The sequence below is a fragment of the Cylas formicarius genome, unplaced genomic scaffold, assembly GCF_029955315.1.
Source record: "Cylas formicarius isolate icCylForm1 unplaced genomic scaffold, icCylForm1.1 PGA_scaffold_5__7_contigs__length_24384050, whole genome shotgun sequence".
Taxonomy (NCBI): Eukaryota; Metazoa; Arthropoda; class Insecta; order Coleoptera; family Brentidae; genus Cylas; species Cylas formicarius.
In genome coordinates this window covers 3,318,247-3,339,091 of record NW_026844341.1, presented here as the reverse complement: position 1 = coordinate 3,339,091, position 20,845 = coordinate 3,318,247, and the positions used below count along the sequence as shown (strand labels likewise).

The 20,845-nt window shown below is 33.0% G+C and overlaps 1 protein-coding gene across 9 annotated transcripts in view; it reads left to right on the top strand.

Moving 5' to 3' along the window:
- The window catches only part of LOC132701744 (uncharacterized), a 190,533-nt gene that overhangs the window by 78,095 nt on the left and 91,593 nt on the right, over positions 1-20,845 (top strand). For all 9 annotated transcript variants that reach the window (XM_060669900.1, XM_060669907.1, XM_060669901.1 and 6 more), the window contains exons 4-7: positions 1,341-1,414; positions 1,501-1,620; positions 19,407-19,502; positions 19,583-19,660. In XM_060669900.1, the coding sequence (XP_060525883.1) occupies positions 1,341-1,414; positions 1,501-1,620; positions 19,407-19,502; positions 19,583-19,660 (368 nt within the window). The remainder of the gene's footprint in view (positions 1-1,340; positions 1,415-1,500; positions 1,621-19,406; positions 19,503-19,582; positions 19,661-20,845) is intronic.

Below are 20,845 nucleotides of genomic sequence, written 5' to 3'. Positions count from 1 at the left end.
AGTATTTTCCTTTCACGGCTTCCTTTGATTAATTAAATTACTTTAACCGATCTATCCGTGGTGTGTAAGGTGTATGAATAATATTTTTTTTTACTACCCTCACTGAATAACAAACAACAAAAACAAAATATTAAGTTAGTTGGGACAGGTATCGATCGGGTTGCATTTTTCGTCAAAGTTGAACGATTTTCAAGGCGAAATTCGTGTTTATTTTTATTTGAAAAAACGCGCCTGCGACAGAAATTTTTAAAAATAGGTGTGCAATATCGACCCCGTTATTTTTGTCGCCAGTTTAACACCAGCCACCGACATTTCAGAAGATTATACCCAAACGATATCGTTCGCAATTAGTACGATTTTATGTTTTCGTAAATAAACCGTTTTAAGTGCTACGTGCTTGGTGACGGAGGTACTCGCTTAATTTTGACTTTCGCTCTAACTCAACAACCAATTAACTCAGGAGATAGAACGCAGATGCTTTTCTTTTATAAAAATATACCAGAAAACCAGAAACGTTTAGCCGCATTTTGATTGATATCGATGACGCCCTAGACCTGTATGCTCTACTGAGTGTCAATAAAATTACTAGCCAAGAGCCACTTTGTCAAAAAAAAAAAAAAATTGAATAAATTTGAATTTTATAGATGTAATATAAAAAAAGCGTGCCTACCTTTTGGCATATAAAACAATTGAATAGGACTTTCAGTTCTGCAGCAAGTGCGATGAATTATGTGTATTCTTCCATATTCGTATTCTAAGTAGGAAATGTTCTTTATTTTTTCCGTTAGCTCTGACAATTTTTCCAATACATCAACATGAATAATAAATAACATTTTTTAACCAAAAAAAATACAATGCTTTTTATAGAATGACGAATGATAAAAGTAAAAAAAATCATACTTTCTTACCAGAAGTACACCGAAAATTCGACTTTGTAGTAGTTCTCCGAAAAAACTTCCAATGGAAATCTTCCTAAAAGTAACCTTTTTTATTATTATGTGTTCAGTTTAGAATAATTCTTATAAAAAGCGCTTTATATGCCTTCAATTCTTTTTGAGATATTTGTGATTTAAATTTAAAAGTCAAACTTAATTAATAAAATATTTAAAATAGGCGGCCGCGACAATGACAGTGTTACTAAAACAATAACTGGCAAATAGTGACAGTTTGTATTGTAATTTGTATTTAGTACCTAAAGTATTCGGAGTAGTGTGCACCTTATTTCACAAGAGAACATGTTATGGTATGTTGTGGGATGGTGTCATAAAAAGTGCATTACAAGGTCCCAATCCTTGGAAAAAGTACAGAAATAACAAATAAACAAATCAATTACTTTACAGAGACGTTGAAGGATCTCCGAGGAAAAGGCAATACAGGACGATTCAGCAGGAAACGCACCAACAGACTGTCAAGAGTGAGTAAACGATATTTAGAGAACCCACCAAAACTAACCACAGCGGAAGAAATAACGCATTTTTTTTATTAAATCATTAATTCCAGGGTCAAATGTGACGAGAACTACCATTCAAGAAGCAGAAGAATACATACCACCCACAAATAAAGGAAATCCTAGCTGCTTAGAAGGTTCTCGTCCCACTAACGGTTTTGATCTCTTTAAAGGTAAGTTTAAAGGTAAGGTAAGTTTAAAGGTTTAAAGGTAAGTTTACAAAATGTATTCAGTATATTTGGAGAAAAATTTTAAAACAAAAACAACTAATAGAGCGAGTCAAATATTAACAAAATTAAACGTTTTGACAGATGTTTTTATTGTGATTTGATTTTATATAATTTTAGTAAGGGGATTTCAAAAATTTCATGCATTTATTTGTATCACGTAAGGTTTTTTTTTGCAAATATTAAAGAAAAAAAACGATAGTTTTGTTTAGTTTATTTATTATAAAATACAAAACTGGAATCCTAGTTACAAAAAGTGAAAAACAAAACTTTACCCAGACTTTTTTGAGTGAAATCTTCGTGTTTTTGCCAGAAAGCTCCGTGGCTGGACATTCAGCTATGTATTTTTATGGGCATATCTCGTTTCAACAACCACCAGTAGGCCGCCATCATGATTATGTTTCATCTGCCTTGGTATCGCAGTGCTATTTCCTTAATGTCCTGGTGAAACCTCTCTCTCTGTGCTTCGCTAACTGCTCCACGATTTTCAGGAAAATAGTTCAAGTGTGAAAACAGGAAATGCATTTTCAAACTCATATTACAACCTACACGATGAAAGTGTTCCCATGAAACATCCATTATTTCATTAAATGAAACCAAGGCGTTTTGCTCGATATTGGTCATTGTGTTGTGTGTGTTATCTGCGACCCAACAAAAATATCTTCTTTTATCTGGGCATCAGATATGGCTGGAAATTGCTCGCACAAATATCTGAAGCACTGTCAATTTTTCCTGCTTTAACAAACTGCTTCATCAAGCCAAGTTTGATATGAAGAGGAGGCAGTAAAACTATCTCTTAATGCACTTTTGCTACCAGGTGTAAGGCTTGTTCTAGAGGGTCAGTCTATTTGAGCAATGTCTATCTCTTGCCCGACTATCCCACTCAAAAATAAAGCATGGAAATTTTGTATAATCCCCTGTTGCCCTAGGAGCAAGCACAGCACTTTAAGGTCACTGCAAAGCATCCACTGATGTTCTCGTAGTTTATTTTCTTCAAAAGAAGTTCTAAATTTTCATACGTTTCTTTTAAATGTACCGAATGTGCATCGGAAACCAGGCCAGTTGGTTACAATAAAACTACTCCTTTTAAACTAAGCTTACTTCAGTCAGGCGCCATTCTTCTTTTATATAAGTCAGAAATGTTATTGCAATGCAGTAGCGGTCTTTCCTGAGTAAAATTTTTCGCGATCCTGGTAAAAGCTTAGTGTGACGCCAGGTGCCAGTAAATGCTTCACACTAAGTCTGGAAGGTGCAAATCTATAATTAAACCGTTTAATTCGCTCTAGTTAAACCCTTTGGGCTCCCTGAAATCTGTTGTGAAATCTGAGTCATCTGGGTAGGAATTATATTCCTCTGATTCTGACGATATGACGTTGACTCTTGGGGCGGTAGGTATCAGTACATTGGTTGGTTGGTCAATTGGTTTCTTATTTTTTCTGTCGAATCCTTGAACGTTACGCGAACACAATCATCACTGTGATTCCTAGGTTCTCGCTATACCATAGAAACTCCAAGCTAAAACATTTCTTCCTACCTTTTTTCCAGTTTCTTAATGATTCAAGACAAACGGAACAAACAGCATGAGGAGCCTGGGATTGGTCTTGGTCGCCAATTTTTGCACCAAAATAAGCGTGGTGTACATTTTTCACAAAAGAAGTTAGAGTTTGTCTTTGCTTTACTACGACAAAACTACCACAGATATAACAAAAGTTATTTGTAGTGTTCGCACAATGTCTTCTTTCCATCTTTCCAATAACGAAGACAACAGCCGCGAACACAGAAGCACGACGACCAGTATAACCAAACTACGCATAAGCAACTTACAATGCTGTATTGACGCTTCTGCGCCACCCATCTGGCTTTGTAGAGCGATCTAATATTATCCACTGACGTAAAAATCGATTCATTTAAAAATCATGCCTAACATGGAACAAACATATTCTTGTCATAGGTGTGTGTATTAATAAAATAACATTGTTAAGAGATAGAGCGTTATAAAAAAATGACGCAACAGATCAAAAATATGGCGTTTTTTCGAAAAAGGGCCTGCGAAAATATACAACTCCTTCTAAATCTCTTAAAAGAGTCCCAAATAATTAATCGTATTTGACTGTACCATTAACCTAAGAATCAAATAGTTTTGGTTAGTTAAGGTCACGACAGTACTGGCACAGATCAGTTTTTCGGGCACGCGTAATATCGTTGAATGGTTTACGTCGCAGTTGGAGATCTACAATGAAATTTTCCGACAGGTAACGTCTGTTATTTCTTTGAAAATTATATAATTCAAAACACATTCTTGGAACATGAAATATAAAAATGTGTATCAAATTACTAGTCTAAAAACTACTTGAAGGTATTTGGATACACGAATCGTACATCAAGGTCGAACTATTTAAGATATAACTCCAGATATAAGATGAGTGCTGAATGAATGAGGAAAGTGAAAAATAACTCTGCAAAATTAAATTTGAGATTATATAGGTCTGTACCGTTGCCATCATACCAAGAAACCATCAGACACATTCACGCTGTAGCCATCTGTAGGTGTTAATGTGCCCCGAAGCACAGCGGTTCCTAAAGTAGCACGATAGATCTTTGGGTCAGAGTTGAACCCAAAAAGCCTGTCACAAATCGGTTCGTGTTTGGTGAGATCATCGCACAAATTTCGACGTGACCCAACCAAACCATCGGCGGACGTAACCTCTCGAGAAAGTGCGTTTAACCCCAAGTAAACGAAAACAATGTTGCCGGGTGTGTCAGACATTAATTCGTTCCACTAGCGACTCCAAATAATGAACTAGACGTCGGGAACGTATTAAGGCGTTCCCGAAAGAATTTGGGGGCAATCAGCAAGAACCATCGATTGCTCGGTTAGTGTGTGACGTTCGACGTACGATCTGCACGTGTACAACTCCCATTTCCTCAAGTTCGGCGTGATGAAATTGCCGTGGCATTTTTGCGTGAAGTACGAGGGAAGCTTACCTCGCAGTGCCGAGCTGGGGCGCGAAGGACCAAAGAAAAGACGCTGGATTAAAGTACTGACCAAGTTCAGACTAATGAGGAAAATGAAAGGTATAATCGACCAGTGATGTGGTACTTTAAAAAAAAACATTTTGAAGAGAACTAAAAAAAAACAGTTTCAGTAATAACACAAAATGTTTCCGTAAAAGAAAGAGAAGAAAAAACTCACCAAAATTAACACATTAATAAATAAATAATAGCTCTAGTGTCTGATGCAGTTTTTAAACTATTAGGTTTGGCACATTTATTCTTCATTTTCAAAAGTAGAAAGTGACCACTTCAATAATTTCGCAAAATTATAGAAAATGGCAGAAATTTGTTGAACGCACGTAAATGACTTTGCAAGAAAAAATAATATGGACTTTTGTTGCTTCCCTAGTTCGTGATTTTGAAATATTAGAAATAACTACAACTTCGGTTGCAGATTTCCCTTTTAATAATCAGAAAAAAGAAACACATTCAAAAAATAACACACTTCGCAGCTTTTATTAATTGAAAAGAAATTTTATATTGAAACTTAAAAGAGAGATGATAATTGTCTAATAGAAATTCCTCCCACTATTGAGTTAGTAATAACTTTTTTCCAAGTATTTTAAAATTAATTTTTCAACGGTAATCGCAGTCTACGATGAAAACTTAATATTAGTTCTTATGTGTGGCAGTACTGATTGAGATATTTTTGGTTGGTAATTGACCAGTCTTATTTCTAAAACATTACAAGTAATGTATAACTGATATCGAACTAGGAACTGAATCATTTGTTTACGAGTCTCTAAGAGAAAGGTGGATATGCTTGAAATCTGAATCTGTGAAATCATGAAAAATCTCAATCTTCTGAATATCTCGTATTAGAAGAAAAAAGTTGTAGAAAATTTTAGTCTCAGTAATTGAGATTCCCAGGTATTTCAGAGGATTTTATTTCGCAATTTTTATTTTTGAAATTATTATTGTGGTTATATCATTTTTCTTTTTATTGACATTGATATTAATTTTTTAAAATTTAGTTTGGACTAAGATTCGTTACTAGTTCTAGTTCCCAAACAAGTACTTGAATGGGTTTCTAGAATTTTCTTCCTAATGTTATTGCTGAGTTCTCACTTTAGTATAATGTCAGTCGGCATACAATAAATATTATTCATTAATGCTGAAGAGCTTTCAAGTATTAATTAAAAACAACTTTTAATATCTGATCATATCTGATACCCTATTCTCAAATTGACGGTATATTAACGAATAAACTTATTATTATTAATCATTTATTGTGCAAAATTCTATCAACAAAGTCTCGATACATCTATTTTTTTATAATTGATTTGTGTGTTTGATAAATATCTTATAAAAATTTAATATTTTTTGGCATAGCCTTTATTACAGCTGTGAGCTCTGAGTTCAAGATTTCAATTAGGAGCAATAAATTGTCGCCTTAGAAGAAAAACTTGATAGAGATTATGAAATAAATAATTTGTTGTGCCACACAAAGCCTGAAATCAGGGAAACCCGAAAAAATGTCATAAAACTTTTGAATACATCAAGCCCACTTTTCACTCTCAGCTAAGAATAAGTGCATCTATAAACTTTATGGTGGCTGGTGGCGTTTGAAAACACACTTCCGCATTTATTTTTGTTTTTACTAACTATATAGGGAGAAAACTAACTTCCACAGGCTACTGTAATACTATTTACAAACCTTCTGCCTTCTTCCTGCGTCTGTTCTTTAATTCTTCGTTAATCATTCTGTTGGCTTCTTCATTTTCATTCATTCATTCTTTATGAATGTACTTTAGAATCATAACAGTATGAATGATTGGTTACCATATAAACTTCTTGGCCACTTTTTGCGGGAAATTAATGAGAACCAAATTCTTTATCTGCATCCCTTTTCTCTCATATTTGGAAATTTTGGAAAATAAGTAGTTCTGGGCAATAGATTTTTTAAGCCCAACAGTAACAAAACGTTACAGTAGTAATAAGTCAATAACCTCAATATACTACTGAATGGTTTAACATTTGACCACCAGGTAGCGTGTCACTTACCTTGACATCATTTTTTGATAGACAGTATGTTGTTATATTTTGACAAATGTCAAAACATTTTCTGACACTTAAAGGGAGAGATGGCCTGCCATGAATATAATCTAATTTTCCAGAAATCCCACGGAACGTTTATTATGTATTGACCGATGTCATTATTTAATTGGCGATCAAACAACTGCCCCTCTTGCCCCCCACGCACGTGCGTTAGTTGCGTTTTTTTGTTAACAAAGCGAAAACGGAGCATCCTTTGGGCTTCACGGTTGATTACCGGATTATCCGAAATTGGCCACGGATAATTTTAATAAAATCAATGTACGTGTGACCGTGCCATGAATTGCGTAATTTCTGACCATTGTCATCTCGCCATTGTCCAGCTCTTGATTGGGCAATTGTAATTGCAGGACTCGTTTTATTGCCTGAATTGTATTTTCTATGCATGCTCCGGTGTAGGAAATAGACGTGACCGAATTTTGCCGCTATTGTCCGCCCGCTTGGTTACCGCAACGCTTTGATCTAGTAAAACGCTATTTCGGATTCGTGCGGGTATTTCATAGATTGCGAAGACTCATTCGTTGTCATTGCGAATCACTTAATAAAATGGGATTCAGAAAACTCAGGGTTGGATCACTGAAAAAAATCAGAAATTTGTTTTTGGAAAATCTTTTCAAATTTCTCTGAAACTTCGCCGACATTCCCTAAAATAACCTAAATTTATCCGCAGTTTTACTAAAACTACTCATTATTTCTTCAAAACTTTCAAAATCTCCTGATTCTTCTACCAGATGTTTAGATCTTTATTCCAGTACTATGAGTGCCCTTGAAACTTTGGTTCTACTCGAGGTTTAAACTCACTTCAGGCTTTACTCAATTAGTTGTCGTCCTGTTAGTTGAAGAGACGAAAATATTTATGAATTTCTCTGAATCGGAAATTCAGATATCGATAGCCTTGTTGTTGACTGTCAAGTAAATGTTAATTTATTATAATTTTAGATAATATATAGTCCAGGAAAAAATAAAAAATGCTCATATAATGGCAATAATAATAATAATTAACAACTTTATTCTAAAAATAATTGCAACGGTTGGAATAAAAAATCAGCTTTCTTAACTATAGATTTCTTCCCAGGTACTGGTAAAAATCTTGAAAACGATTTTCATACATTCTATAGTTGAAATTGGATAGTGTTTGGTTTGTTGTGACAAGAGGTTCATTTAGAAATAATTAAATTAAAAATTATTGAGTGTAGTGACGTCACGAGAGGCACCCTGTCGAATATTTTTGGCCAAAAAAATGAGCGCCACTGACTTTTTTACCTTTTTTTTTAAATTAAAAAACTAAAATTGCTATTTTTTTGTCTCTCCAATTTTTTTCCTACCTTTCTTCATTTTCGGAAAACAAATGAAAACCCATTCAATTGCATGACCCTTATTGGAAACAAATTCAAATCGAGTTTTTATGAATATATTTAAACCAGAATTCTTGGAATATGGCAATTTTATGTGCAGTGCTGATAACAGGTTAATTTTTCCCAAACCATTGCGTATTCTTTTTTTTTACTCGAAAACAAAGCAAGATTTTTTAAAATTTTCAAAACTGGAAGCCATGTTTTTACAGAAAAAATATCTTATTTCTTCCTATTTCAGAGTTATTATTGTGCTTATAAAATAGCATTTTAACGAAATTCTTCTAATTTTTTAAATTGTAAATATGAAATTAACGATATTTTTTATTACTATTTAATTAATTGTATGATAAATTTGATCGCTTTTAAGCAGTGACTAAAAATACGACCAGTTTTTTTTATTTATTATTTAAATTTTTTTGTTGTTATCAGTTGTGTAATTTTCTAGATATTCCACCATTTCCACACTTTTTAGACACCTATAATTTAGTCCGTTTCTGACATATTTTGATTTTTATGTCAAAAGACACTAAATGTATCTATTGTTTTTTTAAATTAAATTATCATGGGGTAATCAAAACCTCACATTAATATTTTAAATGACAAAATATTTGAAAATCGTTTTTTTTTAATTATAGATTTCGAAATATGTATTAGCAATGAAACGCAAAATTAATAGAAATGTTTTAAAGTAAATTTTTGATTATCCTCTAATTTATTGGTTTCAAAAAAATCAGCACAGCTCACTAAAGTGGTTTAAAAAAATCAACAAATAAAACAAGCATTCAATTCGATATATTTAGACCTACATACATTCAAATATGTCAGAAACAATCGACTAAGGTATAGAATTTATGTAGGAATGTATTTCTTTTTATATTTTCTGCAAGTTGTGAGATAAGATGATTCCATGCAGATAGAGAGGGAAATAAGAATAATAACAAGTCTTTATTTATATATCTGTAAAAAAGAAGAAATGAAAAAGATAGGAGGGTAGCGAGATCTAGCAAAGCTACTCACCTAACCACCCTGAATGAAAAGATTTTATGTTTAAACTACATTAACTTGACTGTATTACTGTGAAAGAGAGGTTATAAAAATACATTTATACACAATTTAACAAAAAAAATCTTAAATACATTTTATTATTTATTCACTTCAATGGAACGGAGGTGCTGCAAGGAACTAAAGAAATAAGCATAATAAAAAGGAAAAAAGAATAATAAGACGTTTTAGCTGAAAAAACACTGATAGAGGGCAGTACGGTACCCCGGGGCAGAGTACAGAGAATTATAACGAGTGTAGCGCTGATGAATATCAGATCCCTTGACAAGTTTTTCAAAAAGATACTTTGGCTCTTCGGACTGCGCGATTTTAAAGATTAATGTATACAAGTGGAGAAAAAATCTTTGATCTAATTTAAGCCAACCGGATTCGCGATAATACAGTGAAATGTGATTAAATTTCCTAATATAACAAAACCTTAGGCAACAGTTTTGTAGCCTCTGTAGTCTTATCTGATTTTCGTTGAAGAGTGCAGGCCAGTATACTACAATACAGTAAGATAAAAGAGAAAGAAGAAGAGAATCGCATAACCTTATTTGAATATATAAAGTTTTTAGTTTCTAATAACTTATCTGAAGTAAGTAAGACACCTGCGATTCGAAACGCAGATTACTAAGAAAACAATAAGGGACTCATACTCCCCCGTGTAATATTAGAAAATGGTGAAAATGATACTCACTGGCTTCGTTCACTAAAATAACTTTGAATGAGACAAATAGTCAACCTGCTAAGACCGAAGTAATGGAGTTTAGCGCAAAGAACCTCGTGATTTAAGGTGTTCAAGGTCTACAAGTATAAGGCAGGTACAGGTACTCTTAAATATGTCATCGCTCATCTTTAACAAGGCAGTAGCTGCACAAAATCCAGACTGAGTTGAAGGGGTAACTTCGAACCGCAGGAAATATTCATTAAGCTGTTGATACATTATCTTTTCCATAATTTTCGAAAGCACTGGTACTAGACTAATCGGCCGAAAACCTGACAGTTCGCTTGGATTGTTGTATTTTGACATTGGCGCACTTCCAGGGGTACGGAAACTTATTAGAAGTTATGCAGCTGTCGACCAAAAAAGTTATGTGCCCCAGCAGATGGGGAGTTATCTAATTTCATTTTAATATCAGTCCCATCACTACCTCTCGCATTTGTCTTTATCTGTCTTATCGACCTATCGACCCTCGTCTCATCCACCCGACAAAAGACAAACTCCCTCAGGTAACCATGAAATCTTGAAGTAGCATGCTTGTGCAAGTTTATATTATTGTTTTATGAATGACAACATCATCAAATTCATTCACAGCATATTCGAGCCATTCCGGATCAATACAACATGGACAAGATGTATAAAAAATCCGCGTAAGGTTTCTTTTACCCAACGCATAGCCTTTCATATAATATAACTGAATATCATCAGCATACTGATGCGATTTCAGATATTTTAAATAGTCAGCTAGATCCGCGGTGTAGACAGAAAGAAAAACAATAAGGGGCTCGGAACTCCCCGTGTAAAATATTAAAAAATGGTGAAAATGGGGCCCATAAGGATACTCTCCGACTTCGTTCACTTAAATAACTTTGAATGAGACACATGGCCAACTTGTTAAGACGGAAGTAATGGAATTTAGCGTTTAGTCAAGAATCCATTCAAATCATATTTGAGCCAGTCCGGATCAATACAACATAGACGAGATGTATAAAAAGTCCACAAAGGTTTCTTGGACCCGACGCACAGCCTTTCAGTGCCTTCCGTCGGAGGCTAAAAATAAATCTTAACGCAAATGCAACGGCGTCCACTCTGTATACGCGAGGCGTCCAAACAGCTCATTATCCGCGCGTATTTTCCGAGGCGAGGCGGCCGTTTTATAAAATGGGCTAGTTATATGGGACACTCCTTGCATGAAAAACGGATACGGAAGTATGCTTCAAACCATGGATGGTACATCCCATTTCGCTCGACAACACTTGCATCGCAGTTCTCGCGCTGTACCGATCGGAAATGGACGGCTAGTTCGCGTTTGTCGGCATTAGTTTCGCGCGGTTTTCGTTTCGAGCAGTTTCGAAAATTTGCGCTGATGCGACGTTAAGTTCGTGGTTTTACGGAATTGACATATTGAGGTATTATCAATTAAGTGAAAACGTTAAAATGCCTTAAGCATGTTTATCGATGAAATGAAATGGCCACATTTTATTTAGGATCATCAATCCAAAATTTAACAAATAAAACCTTGATATTTCTCTTTTTTGATTTGGGTTAGTGCTAGAAAGACCATCATTTTATTTACGTCCATAACTCATAATCCGTGATTACACTGCAAATATAATAAGAATGTAGTGATTAATGATTTTGGTAACTATTTACTGCGTCGGTTGTTGATAAATCGAACTTTGTGACGTTTCGTCAAGTGAAAGTTAAGCTCTGAAGAAGCCAACAAGACGATTGACGAAACGTCAGCAAGTTCGATTCATCCACAACCGACCCAGGAGCAATCCAGATTTGTAAAAAGTGTTACAATGGCCTGTGGCGGTTTCTTTGAAAAATGGTTTTCATTAATTTTTAAAACTGTATTGAAGTCTATAACTCAATTTTATCAAAATGAATAATCGTTAATTTAGTTGTCTTGGAAGATTTTGGTTCATGTTAGAATTGTCACAAATTTATTTAAATTCCTAACTCAATTGTTTTTGACATAGCTTAATCATGATTACACTTCGATTCTGATCCAAAAGTAATAATTAATTTAACTGTCACAGATATGGTATTGGATAATTGTATCAAAGTGAAAGCAAGAATATTTTTTGCAAAACGAACCTAAAAATTGTGATCTTTGCCATTGCTTAACCGTGATTACCCTGCAAATATAATAAGAACGTAGAAATTGGCTTAACTATTAGAGACGTTTCTGGTTATTATTAGGAAGAAACTGTAAGTCAAAACTAAAGATAATTTTTTAAAAAGAGTCCCAGAAGCGTGTGTATGTCCTTTGAAAAATGGTTTTGGTTAATTTTTAAAACTGTTTTTATATCTGAAACTCAATTTTATCAAAATAAATCCAAGACATTTTGTTTTTTTTTTTGGTGTTACAATTGCTACAAATTTATTTTAATTCCTTACTCAAGTCAACCCAATAGGATCCTATATATATATTTGCTATGGCTTAATCATGATTACGCTTCGACTATGTTAAAAAAATAATCATTAATTTAACTGTCCTAACCCAAAAATATTGTTTTCTTCCCGTAACTTAACCATGGTTACGCTTCAATTATGATTAAAATGTTTGGTTTGATTAATTTTTGAAATTGTTTTTAAATCTCTAACTCATTTTTATCAAAAAAAGTCTAAACATTGCACTTTGCAATTGTTTAACCATCAATGTAATAATGATTAATTTAATTGATGATTTAAGATGTAAAATGTAAAATTATTTTGTTTTGTTGTGAATGTAACTATGACTAATTTAAATTTCTTGGTGGTTTTTTTATTTAAATCCTTAAGTCATGTTAACCTAAAATCAAACCTACTAATTATTCTTGATTACACTTCGATTTAGTTAACACATATTTTTTGGCTTATTTTTGTCCTCTATAATTGTTTAGTTGTTGTTACTTCCAGTTATTTATTTAATAAGTTTAGTTGTCTAATTTTATTTAAAATCCTAACTCAAATTAACCCAAAACGAAGCTAAGGTCATGATTTCGCCATTATAAATATACTTCAATAACGATAAGTATGTAATAATTAATTTTACTGTTAGAAGTGGACTTAATCCCTAACTCAATTTTATCAAAATCAACACTTATTATGATTAAATGTATTTTTCATAGAGTTGTTCGGTCAGTTTGGAAAGATGGCTAAGTTATTGGAAAGATATTGTTTATATTTAAAAAGTTTAAAAATTATTGACTTTTTTATTTTTAAATTTAAAATTTTGCAGTTAACTGAAAAGTTAACGTGAAAATGGTCAACACAAAATTAGTAAAACTTCTCTAGAAACTTGTTGGTTGGTTTTTAATCTTGCAATAAATTCTTTTTTGTGTCCAAACTTACTTAATATTATTACGTACATAGGGTATGCCTGGCGAATTCGCCGAATTCTGAAATAATTATAACATGATGCTCAAACAGAACTGCTGATTTTCCAAGGATTAAGTTCAATAGAATATAACAATTTAAATTATTTATAGTAACGTTTGCAAACAATATTCGCTATTTATAAAGATTCTATTTCCTTCCTGTAAATTCAAGGACAATATTAGATATTCTTAAGAACCAGCTGCCCGTTTTCTACGTGTACGTAAAATTGGGTAAAAGTGTACGTGTGTGGTAAATTTTGATATAAAAGATTCAACACAGAGGAGAGAGTAATGGCATTTCGTGCACTGACTTTAAAGAGAGTTATTATTTAATGACGTTTCGTCTTGATCCATATCCCAGTGTAAAGTTATTTGCTTGCTTTGAAAAACGAACTAAGCCATTCAAAATAACAACAACTGTCTACCAAAGGGAAAGAGATGGATCACAAAAAATGTTAAAAAAAAAATAGGGATAATGTTTGCATAATGGTATTGCTTATTTTCTTGTATTAAGTATATTGTTTGTTTACTTTTAGCTTTTATGTTTTGTATTCGTTTTTTTTATCCTGGAAAAATATGGTCAAGACTTATTATACAGCTACAACAAGATTATCTTTATTCCCAGTTTTATATATTATCTTATTGTAACATTTTTATACTTTTTATGACAAATGCGGGATAATTAGGACGTCCCATTTCTAAAATATTTTATTCCTTTTCATATAATATATAATTTAATATTCTAAATAAAATATAAAACTTCATCCTCAAACGTTTTCAAACTAAACTTTTTCAAAAACTACTTGATCAACAAATTAAATTTCCAAGTAACTGTCTACTAAATGAATTGAAACATTTTTATTACCTTTTCTTTAATTCTACATTTTAGTTTCATGGAAGTTACGACTTATAAAATGGAAATTTATGTACTTCTTTGTTTCCTCTCTATTTTTTCGGGCTAGATAGAACAGTGTACTAATCTTTTTTGCTTTCTCCTCTTAAACATCAAACTTACCTTTAGCTTTTCAAGTTTTAAAATCTACCAACCCAAGTAGGTCATAGCTTGGCTATAAAATAAAAACAAAGCGGGAATAAAATTGGTTTAAACAGTTTTTGAATATGTTAAAAGAATGTTTTGATAAAATACTTATTCATATGAAAGCCCAGATAGAGATAATTAACACCATATGGTAACTCTAACCACAGGTGAGACTAATGTACTTCTACACTACTTCCTTATTCGTCTAAAAGTTTGTAGCGTAATATTATATTATTACACTTATATTATGACACTTTTACGAAAAAATTTCTACAAGAAAGTTAATACATTGTTTAATTGTTTTATTACGCTGATTATAATTATTTTTATGTCTCCTGGTAAAAAAGTTGGTTAGATGCGCCCGTTTGCTTATAATAATAACATAGCCTTGCTTTTTGATTTATTTCCACAATTGGTCATTCCTGAATTGACTCAAAAATTTGACCAACATTAGAACAAGTTCTACTTCATGAATAAATTTAGGAAGAACTTCGTGAATTTATTTGGCGAACGTATGATAGTGGAAGTGGTGCATTAACTAATACATGTGCATAAATTAATACATGAAAAAATGTGTTGTCACGTTCTTGAAAGTGGTCTGGACAGAATGAGCCTTAACCTTAAAACGAGAGAACCTTTGCAATGGATATATTGATATACTTTGCGTTCTTCATGGTGATGTACCTGTACTTCAGGGATATGATTGTTAAGGCATTGATGCTAGTTCATTGAGGTCTGCAATAAATCATTAATAAAATATTTTTAAATTTTATAAATGACTGTTAGAAGAAAACATATCTGGGGAATTAAGTAATTTAATTTTCAATTGTTTGTAATTGTTTTACCCCCGTTGAGTGTCCCAACAATTACACACCTTAAAAATTCTGTTCCTGCTTCTGTTCTGTTCTGTTCTGTTCTGTTTCTGTTCCTGTTTTTCCCACTGATTTATTATTAGTTTTTTTCCGATCCTCTCTCGCTTGCGTGCTTTCTGTCTCTCATTACTATCGTAAATTTTATACATTTTCTTTATTGTTTAAGATCGGGTCCGATTCATGGAGATCGTTTTGTCTAAAACAATCCAATTACGAGCGTTGCCGTTATGTCATTAAATTCCGATCGTGGCTAACACGTAACTTTCACGACGGACCGTAGCCGTCTATCCATTCTGAAAAAGAAAGAGCAGGAATTTTCCTGTTACAAGATAATCTCCACCGACTCCGACCATCTTTGCATCAAATTACGGGTTATGCATTCTCGCCCGAAGCGTTTCTGAGAGATTTCTATTTGCCATTCGTCAGCCCGTCAGTGACATTGCTCGCCAAGAGTGCTCGTTATTCGAGTGATGGGGTTAATTTGCCATAAATGCAACGCAATTAAAGATAAAACCAAACTATAGTTAATGAATTAATTAATTAATGTAACAAGCAATATAAAATGTAGGAGACTTAGAACCATAGAAACACTTGTCCAGAAGATACAATTTAAGAAAGTTTGGAAGATTCGGCCTCTTAGTTAACAATTTAAAATCTGAAAATCAAGCCAAATTCTTTTTACACTTGCAGATGCAGATTTGCAGTAGATGGTATTTTTTAGCAAACAAAGTTTCTATAAGTGAATAAAGCATCAATTATCCGAAGGGCTCATTATAAAAGCTCTTTTTGCAAAATCGCTAAATGAGCTGATTTATATGGGTCGACCAATTAAATTTGTCAGTAGTCATCGATGGTTACGTAAAATAACTTTTCTGTGTCTAACAAAGGCCGATAAAATCATCAAAGTTGGGGTTTTTGTTGTGTTCATGCCGTGTGATATTTCATTTTTATTTAATGCCTCAATGCTATTTTAGAAATACAATGTGTCGATTAGTTTTATTCAACTCTTCTATATATGTTTTGTACATTACTTAGGAAAGGCCTACTTGGCCAAATAATTACCATTTAAATTCTATAAAAAAAATGCTGTTTATAGACTATCAAACAAGGAACATCTCCCATGATTTAAAATAATGCTATAAATATTTTTTTTTAATATTTTCCTAACTGGCTATCGTTACTACAATATTGATTTAGATAATTTTAATTGGGGGGCTCTGAATGGAGCCTACGTGTATGGTCTGTTCATATATATAAGAAAGTGACCAATTGCTTTTGAATGGGATTATCCAAGGTCATTACCATACAATGCAACAAGATTATTACCTAAAGTTTCGGAATTTAAATTCAGGTAAAATTGTGGTCCGTAATAGAAAATAATTTTATACCTCCCTGTGTCTAATATTCTTTGGTTTGGTATACTACTTAGTTTAAGTTTATTAGTAACCATTCTTATTTCGTGTGTAATACAGCGTGTGTTGAATCGTGTGTGAATTATGCAAAATATGTGCTAGTCTAGTGTATCTCAGGAGATGCTCCTGCCCAAATGTAGAAAACACTATTCTATTGAGACTAAGGAATGTATAAACAATGTATATTTGACTTTCATTGAACGTGGTGCCAGCAAGCAAGTATCTTTAGAAGAAACGGCCACATTGACGAAAATTCCAACATCAACTCTATGGAAAGTGATCAAGATATAATACGGAGTAAAATTTACCAGTTACACGAGGAACAAAGCGTGCCTACATTAGATATCTTAATTAGGAGGCTTGAAAAAGATGAAATCGGTGTTAAATGTGGCAGAACTACCTTATGGAAGTGTATTCAACACATGGGTTTTAGATTTAAAAAATTGATAAAAGGCAAGTTTTAATGAAATCTTTTAGAATTCGGAAATGGCGACTGCAATATCTAGAAAAAAATTTGGATTTACAGAGAACAACAAAGGCCACTGGTTCGACACTTATGATACCCCGGAAAAGGGTTTGATTGACTCAACTGATAAGTGTAAAACAAACACGCCATCAAAAAGAGGTAAAACAATAACTATTTTGCATGCTGGCTCTAAGGATGGTTGGATTCCAACGGCGAAAATATTAAAGATTCTTCTCTGGATTTCCATGAAGACACCACCGCTGATTTATTTGAAAGTTGGTTTAAAAACAAGCTAGTTCCAAACATTCCTCCTAATAGGGTCATTGTAATGGACAAATCAAGTTATCACAGTAGACAGTTGACTAAAACCCCTTCCTCATATGACACAAAAGCAAATCCAAAACTACATGTATAATAAAGACATTTATTTTCACGAAGATTATACCAAAAAGCAATTAATTGAGGTTCTACAAAGCTTGAACATGTTTGGCACCAACTGAAATCTGCCATTGGTCGTAACAATGTTTTCCCCGTGTTAACTTCAATGTCCTCAAACTTATAGAAACCGAAGTTTTTAACATCCCTCCACAAAGTCGGACAAATTCTGTTAAACATATAGAAAAAGCAGAACAATCCTATACCCATATTGCAAATAATATAGAACAAATAATAATCAAAACTGGCGATGATAGCGATAGTGATACTGATATATTATGTGAATAATTTTAACTAATTTAAGTAGGTAATAAAAATAATTTGTAATTTTATTTTAGATTTAAACATAAATACATACATAAATAAATAAATATTAGTATCTTTCCTGACAAAACCCCAAATAATTAAATTCCTTGCAAAGTACGAACCTCTTCGACCATATTTCATTCTTGCAGCTTGCCCAGGTCTTTCCTTAATTCGTATCAGTTAGTCAGTTTCTTCTATCTATGAACAGACTTTACCGGTTATAGTAACTGATTAGAATTTTGGTCACAAATAACTGGAAAGGTATAAAAGACCTTGAACATAAAAAAATTACAAAAAAATTGTGACTAATTTTTAATATAATTATATTAATTGTATTAAAAATATATTTAACGTGCCCTTGACTATTTTGGGAATTACATAATTTGCAGTCTACAAGTTTGTAAAAAATGTTGATTTTAACATTTTGCCGAATTCTATAATATTCAGAGGAAGCTGATACGTCAGCGAAGAAAACCTAAAAAAATGTCAGACAATAAATTAAAAATAAAACAAAAAAAGATAAAATAAATATAAAACAAATTTACAATTTGTGTAGGAATTTGTCACAAAAAGTTATAAAATACTTAAAGCTATAACTTCTAACAACGTTATTACAAAAATTCTTGTAAACTTTCTAAAAACATTTTCTAACTTCAAATTTCTTTCCAATTCACAATTTTTTATTTCTGCAGGTAGCTTGTTAAAAATTGCTGGTCCTATATTTTTTGGCGATTTATATGAAATGTTCAAGCTACTGATTTTTACACAACAGTTATTAAAGCGGGACTTTTTATCTTTGAACACATTCATCTGAGATACAATTTACAAATCTACGTCGGTTGTTGATGAATCTTGCTGACGTTTCGCCAGTCATCCTGTTTGACTTCTTCAGAGCTTACCTAAAACTGGCTCGCATTCTATGCTGTACCTGCGCTTATATATCGTTTGAGGGGGGCGGAGCTAAACGAAGGGCATGACATATTGGTGGATTTAACTGTTTTTGCTTAAAGATGTTTTAATTTTTCCAAGAGGAATAGTTTTGAATGTAGTTTTAAGACTAGATGATGAAATTGATATTTGAAGTCTAGGTTATGTTCAAAGATAAGGCGTAGAAATTTCGTCCACTTCATCCAGTCTATTTATATACAAAATAAATAGAACCTTGGGCAACGCTTTCCGAACTTTTTTTACATTTACATATTCTGTGGTTTCTTAATATGATTTAATTCATTCTAAAGGCCGTTCAACCATTCCATACGATCTACCCACTAACCTGCATTTAGGATATTTTCTTTCTAAACAACGATATCCACACACTTAACTCATTTTCCCAGAACTTTTAATGAAATCTGGACAAATCTCTGTGTGTGTTGAGACGATGATTTAAATTTTGACTTCATAGTCATTGGCTTTATAACTTGTTGATAGAAGTCGTTAAGTTTTTGTCTTATTTGTATATGATTTTTTTTTGGGTTTTTTATTATTTCTTGTAACATTCAATTTCAGCAATTTGGGATATAATTGGTATCAAATTCGGAATTTTTATCTCACTGAAATTTGGTCTTGGTGCGTAAGTTGTACTCAGAATTTTCTTTTTTTTTCCAGAAAATCGACAAAATGGACGAGTAAAACATATTCCTATCTCGTCTGCATCAACATCAAGTTCTTCCACCTCCACTCCGTCTACTTTAGTTGGTGAAGGTAAAACGGAACCTTTCTTTATGGATAAATTAATGATTGCCTAATTAGATTTGGTGTAACGCTGACATTTTCTTTTTCAGGAAAAACCGTATCGTCCGATAACGCCGTCGCATCGAGACAATCGTCCTACTCCAACTGCAGCTCTTTCTTCGACGAAGGTAATTTATAACCTGATCCTGTTCTTCTTGATGTTGTCTTTGTCGCGAATGCCTTGCAACGTGGCCAAATTATATGGACAAATTAATTTTCTGATACAAGCCCAAACACAAGATCCAAAAATAACCAAACAACCAAATTCAGTTAAAGTCCGTTACAATAGGGAAGATACTAGTGACGTCAGCTGTCGTTCGAAAATGCGGCCGCCATTGGCGTGGATCAGATCGTTCCGGTTATTTACTTCACGTGACTGTGTTCTGCGACCGGCTTAAATTTCGTTCATTTTTGCAGACTATTGTTTTCGTTTTGGTTGCAATATCTTTGTAAATCTTTGCAATTTAATAATATTATTTTCGCCAAACCCGTACAGCTTTAATTACATACGCTTTAATCACATACGACTTTTGTCAAGTTTGGGAGATATTGACGATTTGTTTAATTTTTCAGAGAGTAGATATGTTTACAGAAAAATGGGTGATCATTAAAATGGGATATTTACCTTTGTATTGTGTTCATTTAATAATTTAATTAATTTAATTTCCAGTAATCCTCGCATCAACATCAAGAAATTGAAAAGAATAATATGTAAATTACTAGCTGTACACCTTTTCCGAAAATTTTCAGTTATCGCGAACTAAAATGGAACACAAGAATAATATACATTATTGGTATTTCAAAAATCTGGTGAAAGCGCCAGGTATTGGACCATAAAATGCACGTAATTGAAATAAGTGCCGCCACTGTTTCACCTACACGATAAAGAACGCAATAACGCGAGAAGAGGATAGGACGCTAATTTCGCGCATTGAACAATGATGTCACTGGGCTCTTCTCCATTGAGACAGACTCTAGTGCGGCCTTGAAGCTAGACACAAGTGCGATAATAAAATGTAACATTTTTACTACTGATTTTGCCACTGTTCTCCGTGTAATTCTATCGAAGAATATGTTAAATCCTTTGCCTTTGTTCAGATGACTATTCAAATAATACAACAATGTATTGGATCAAATTACACAATGTTCATTGGTGGAAATGATATTGAGAAATTTGGCAACCTAGAGTCCTATTTCTCCGCTCATTTATATTCTTCTGTTTCAAGAATACGGGTTTTTGGTTTCCATAGCTCCACATAAATCAAGTTTGGCTCTGTTTTATAGAACTCAGTTTTTTACGGGTTCGCCAGTAT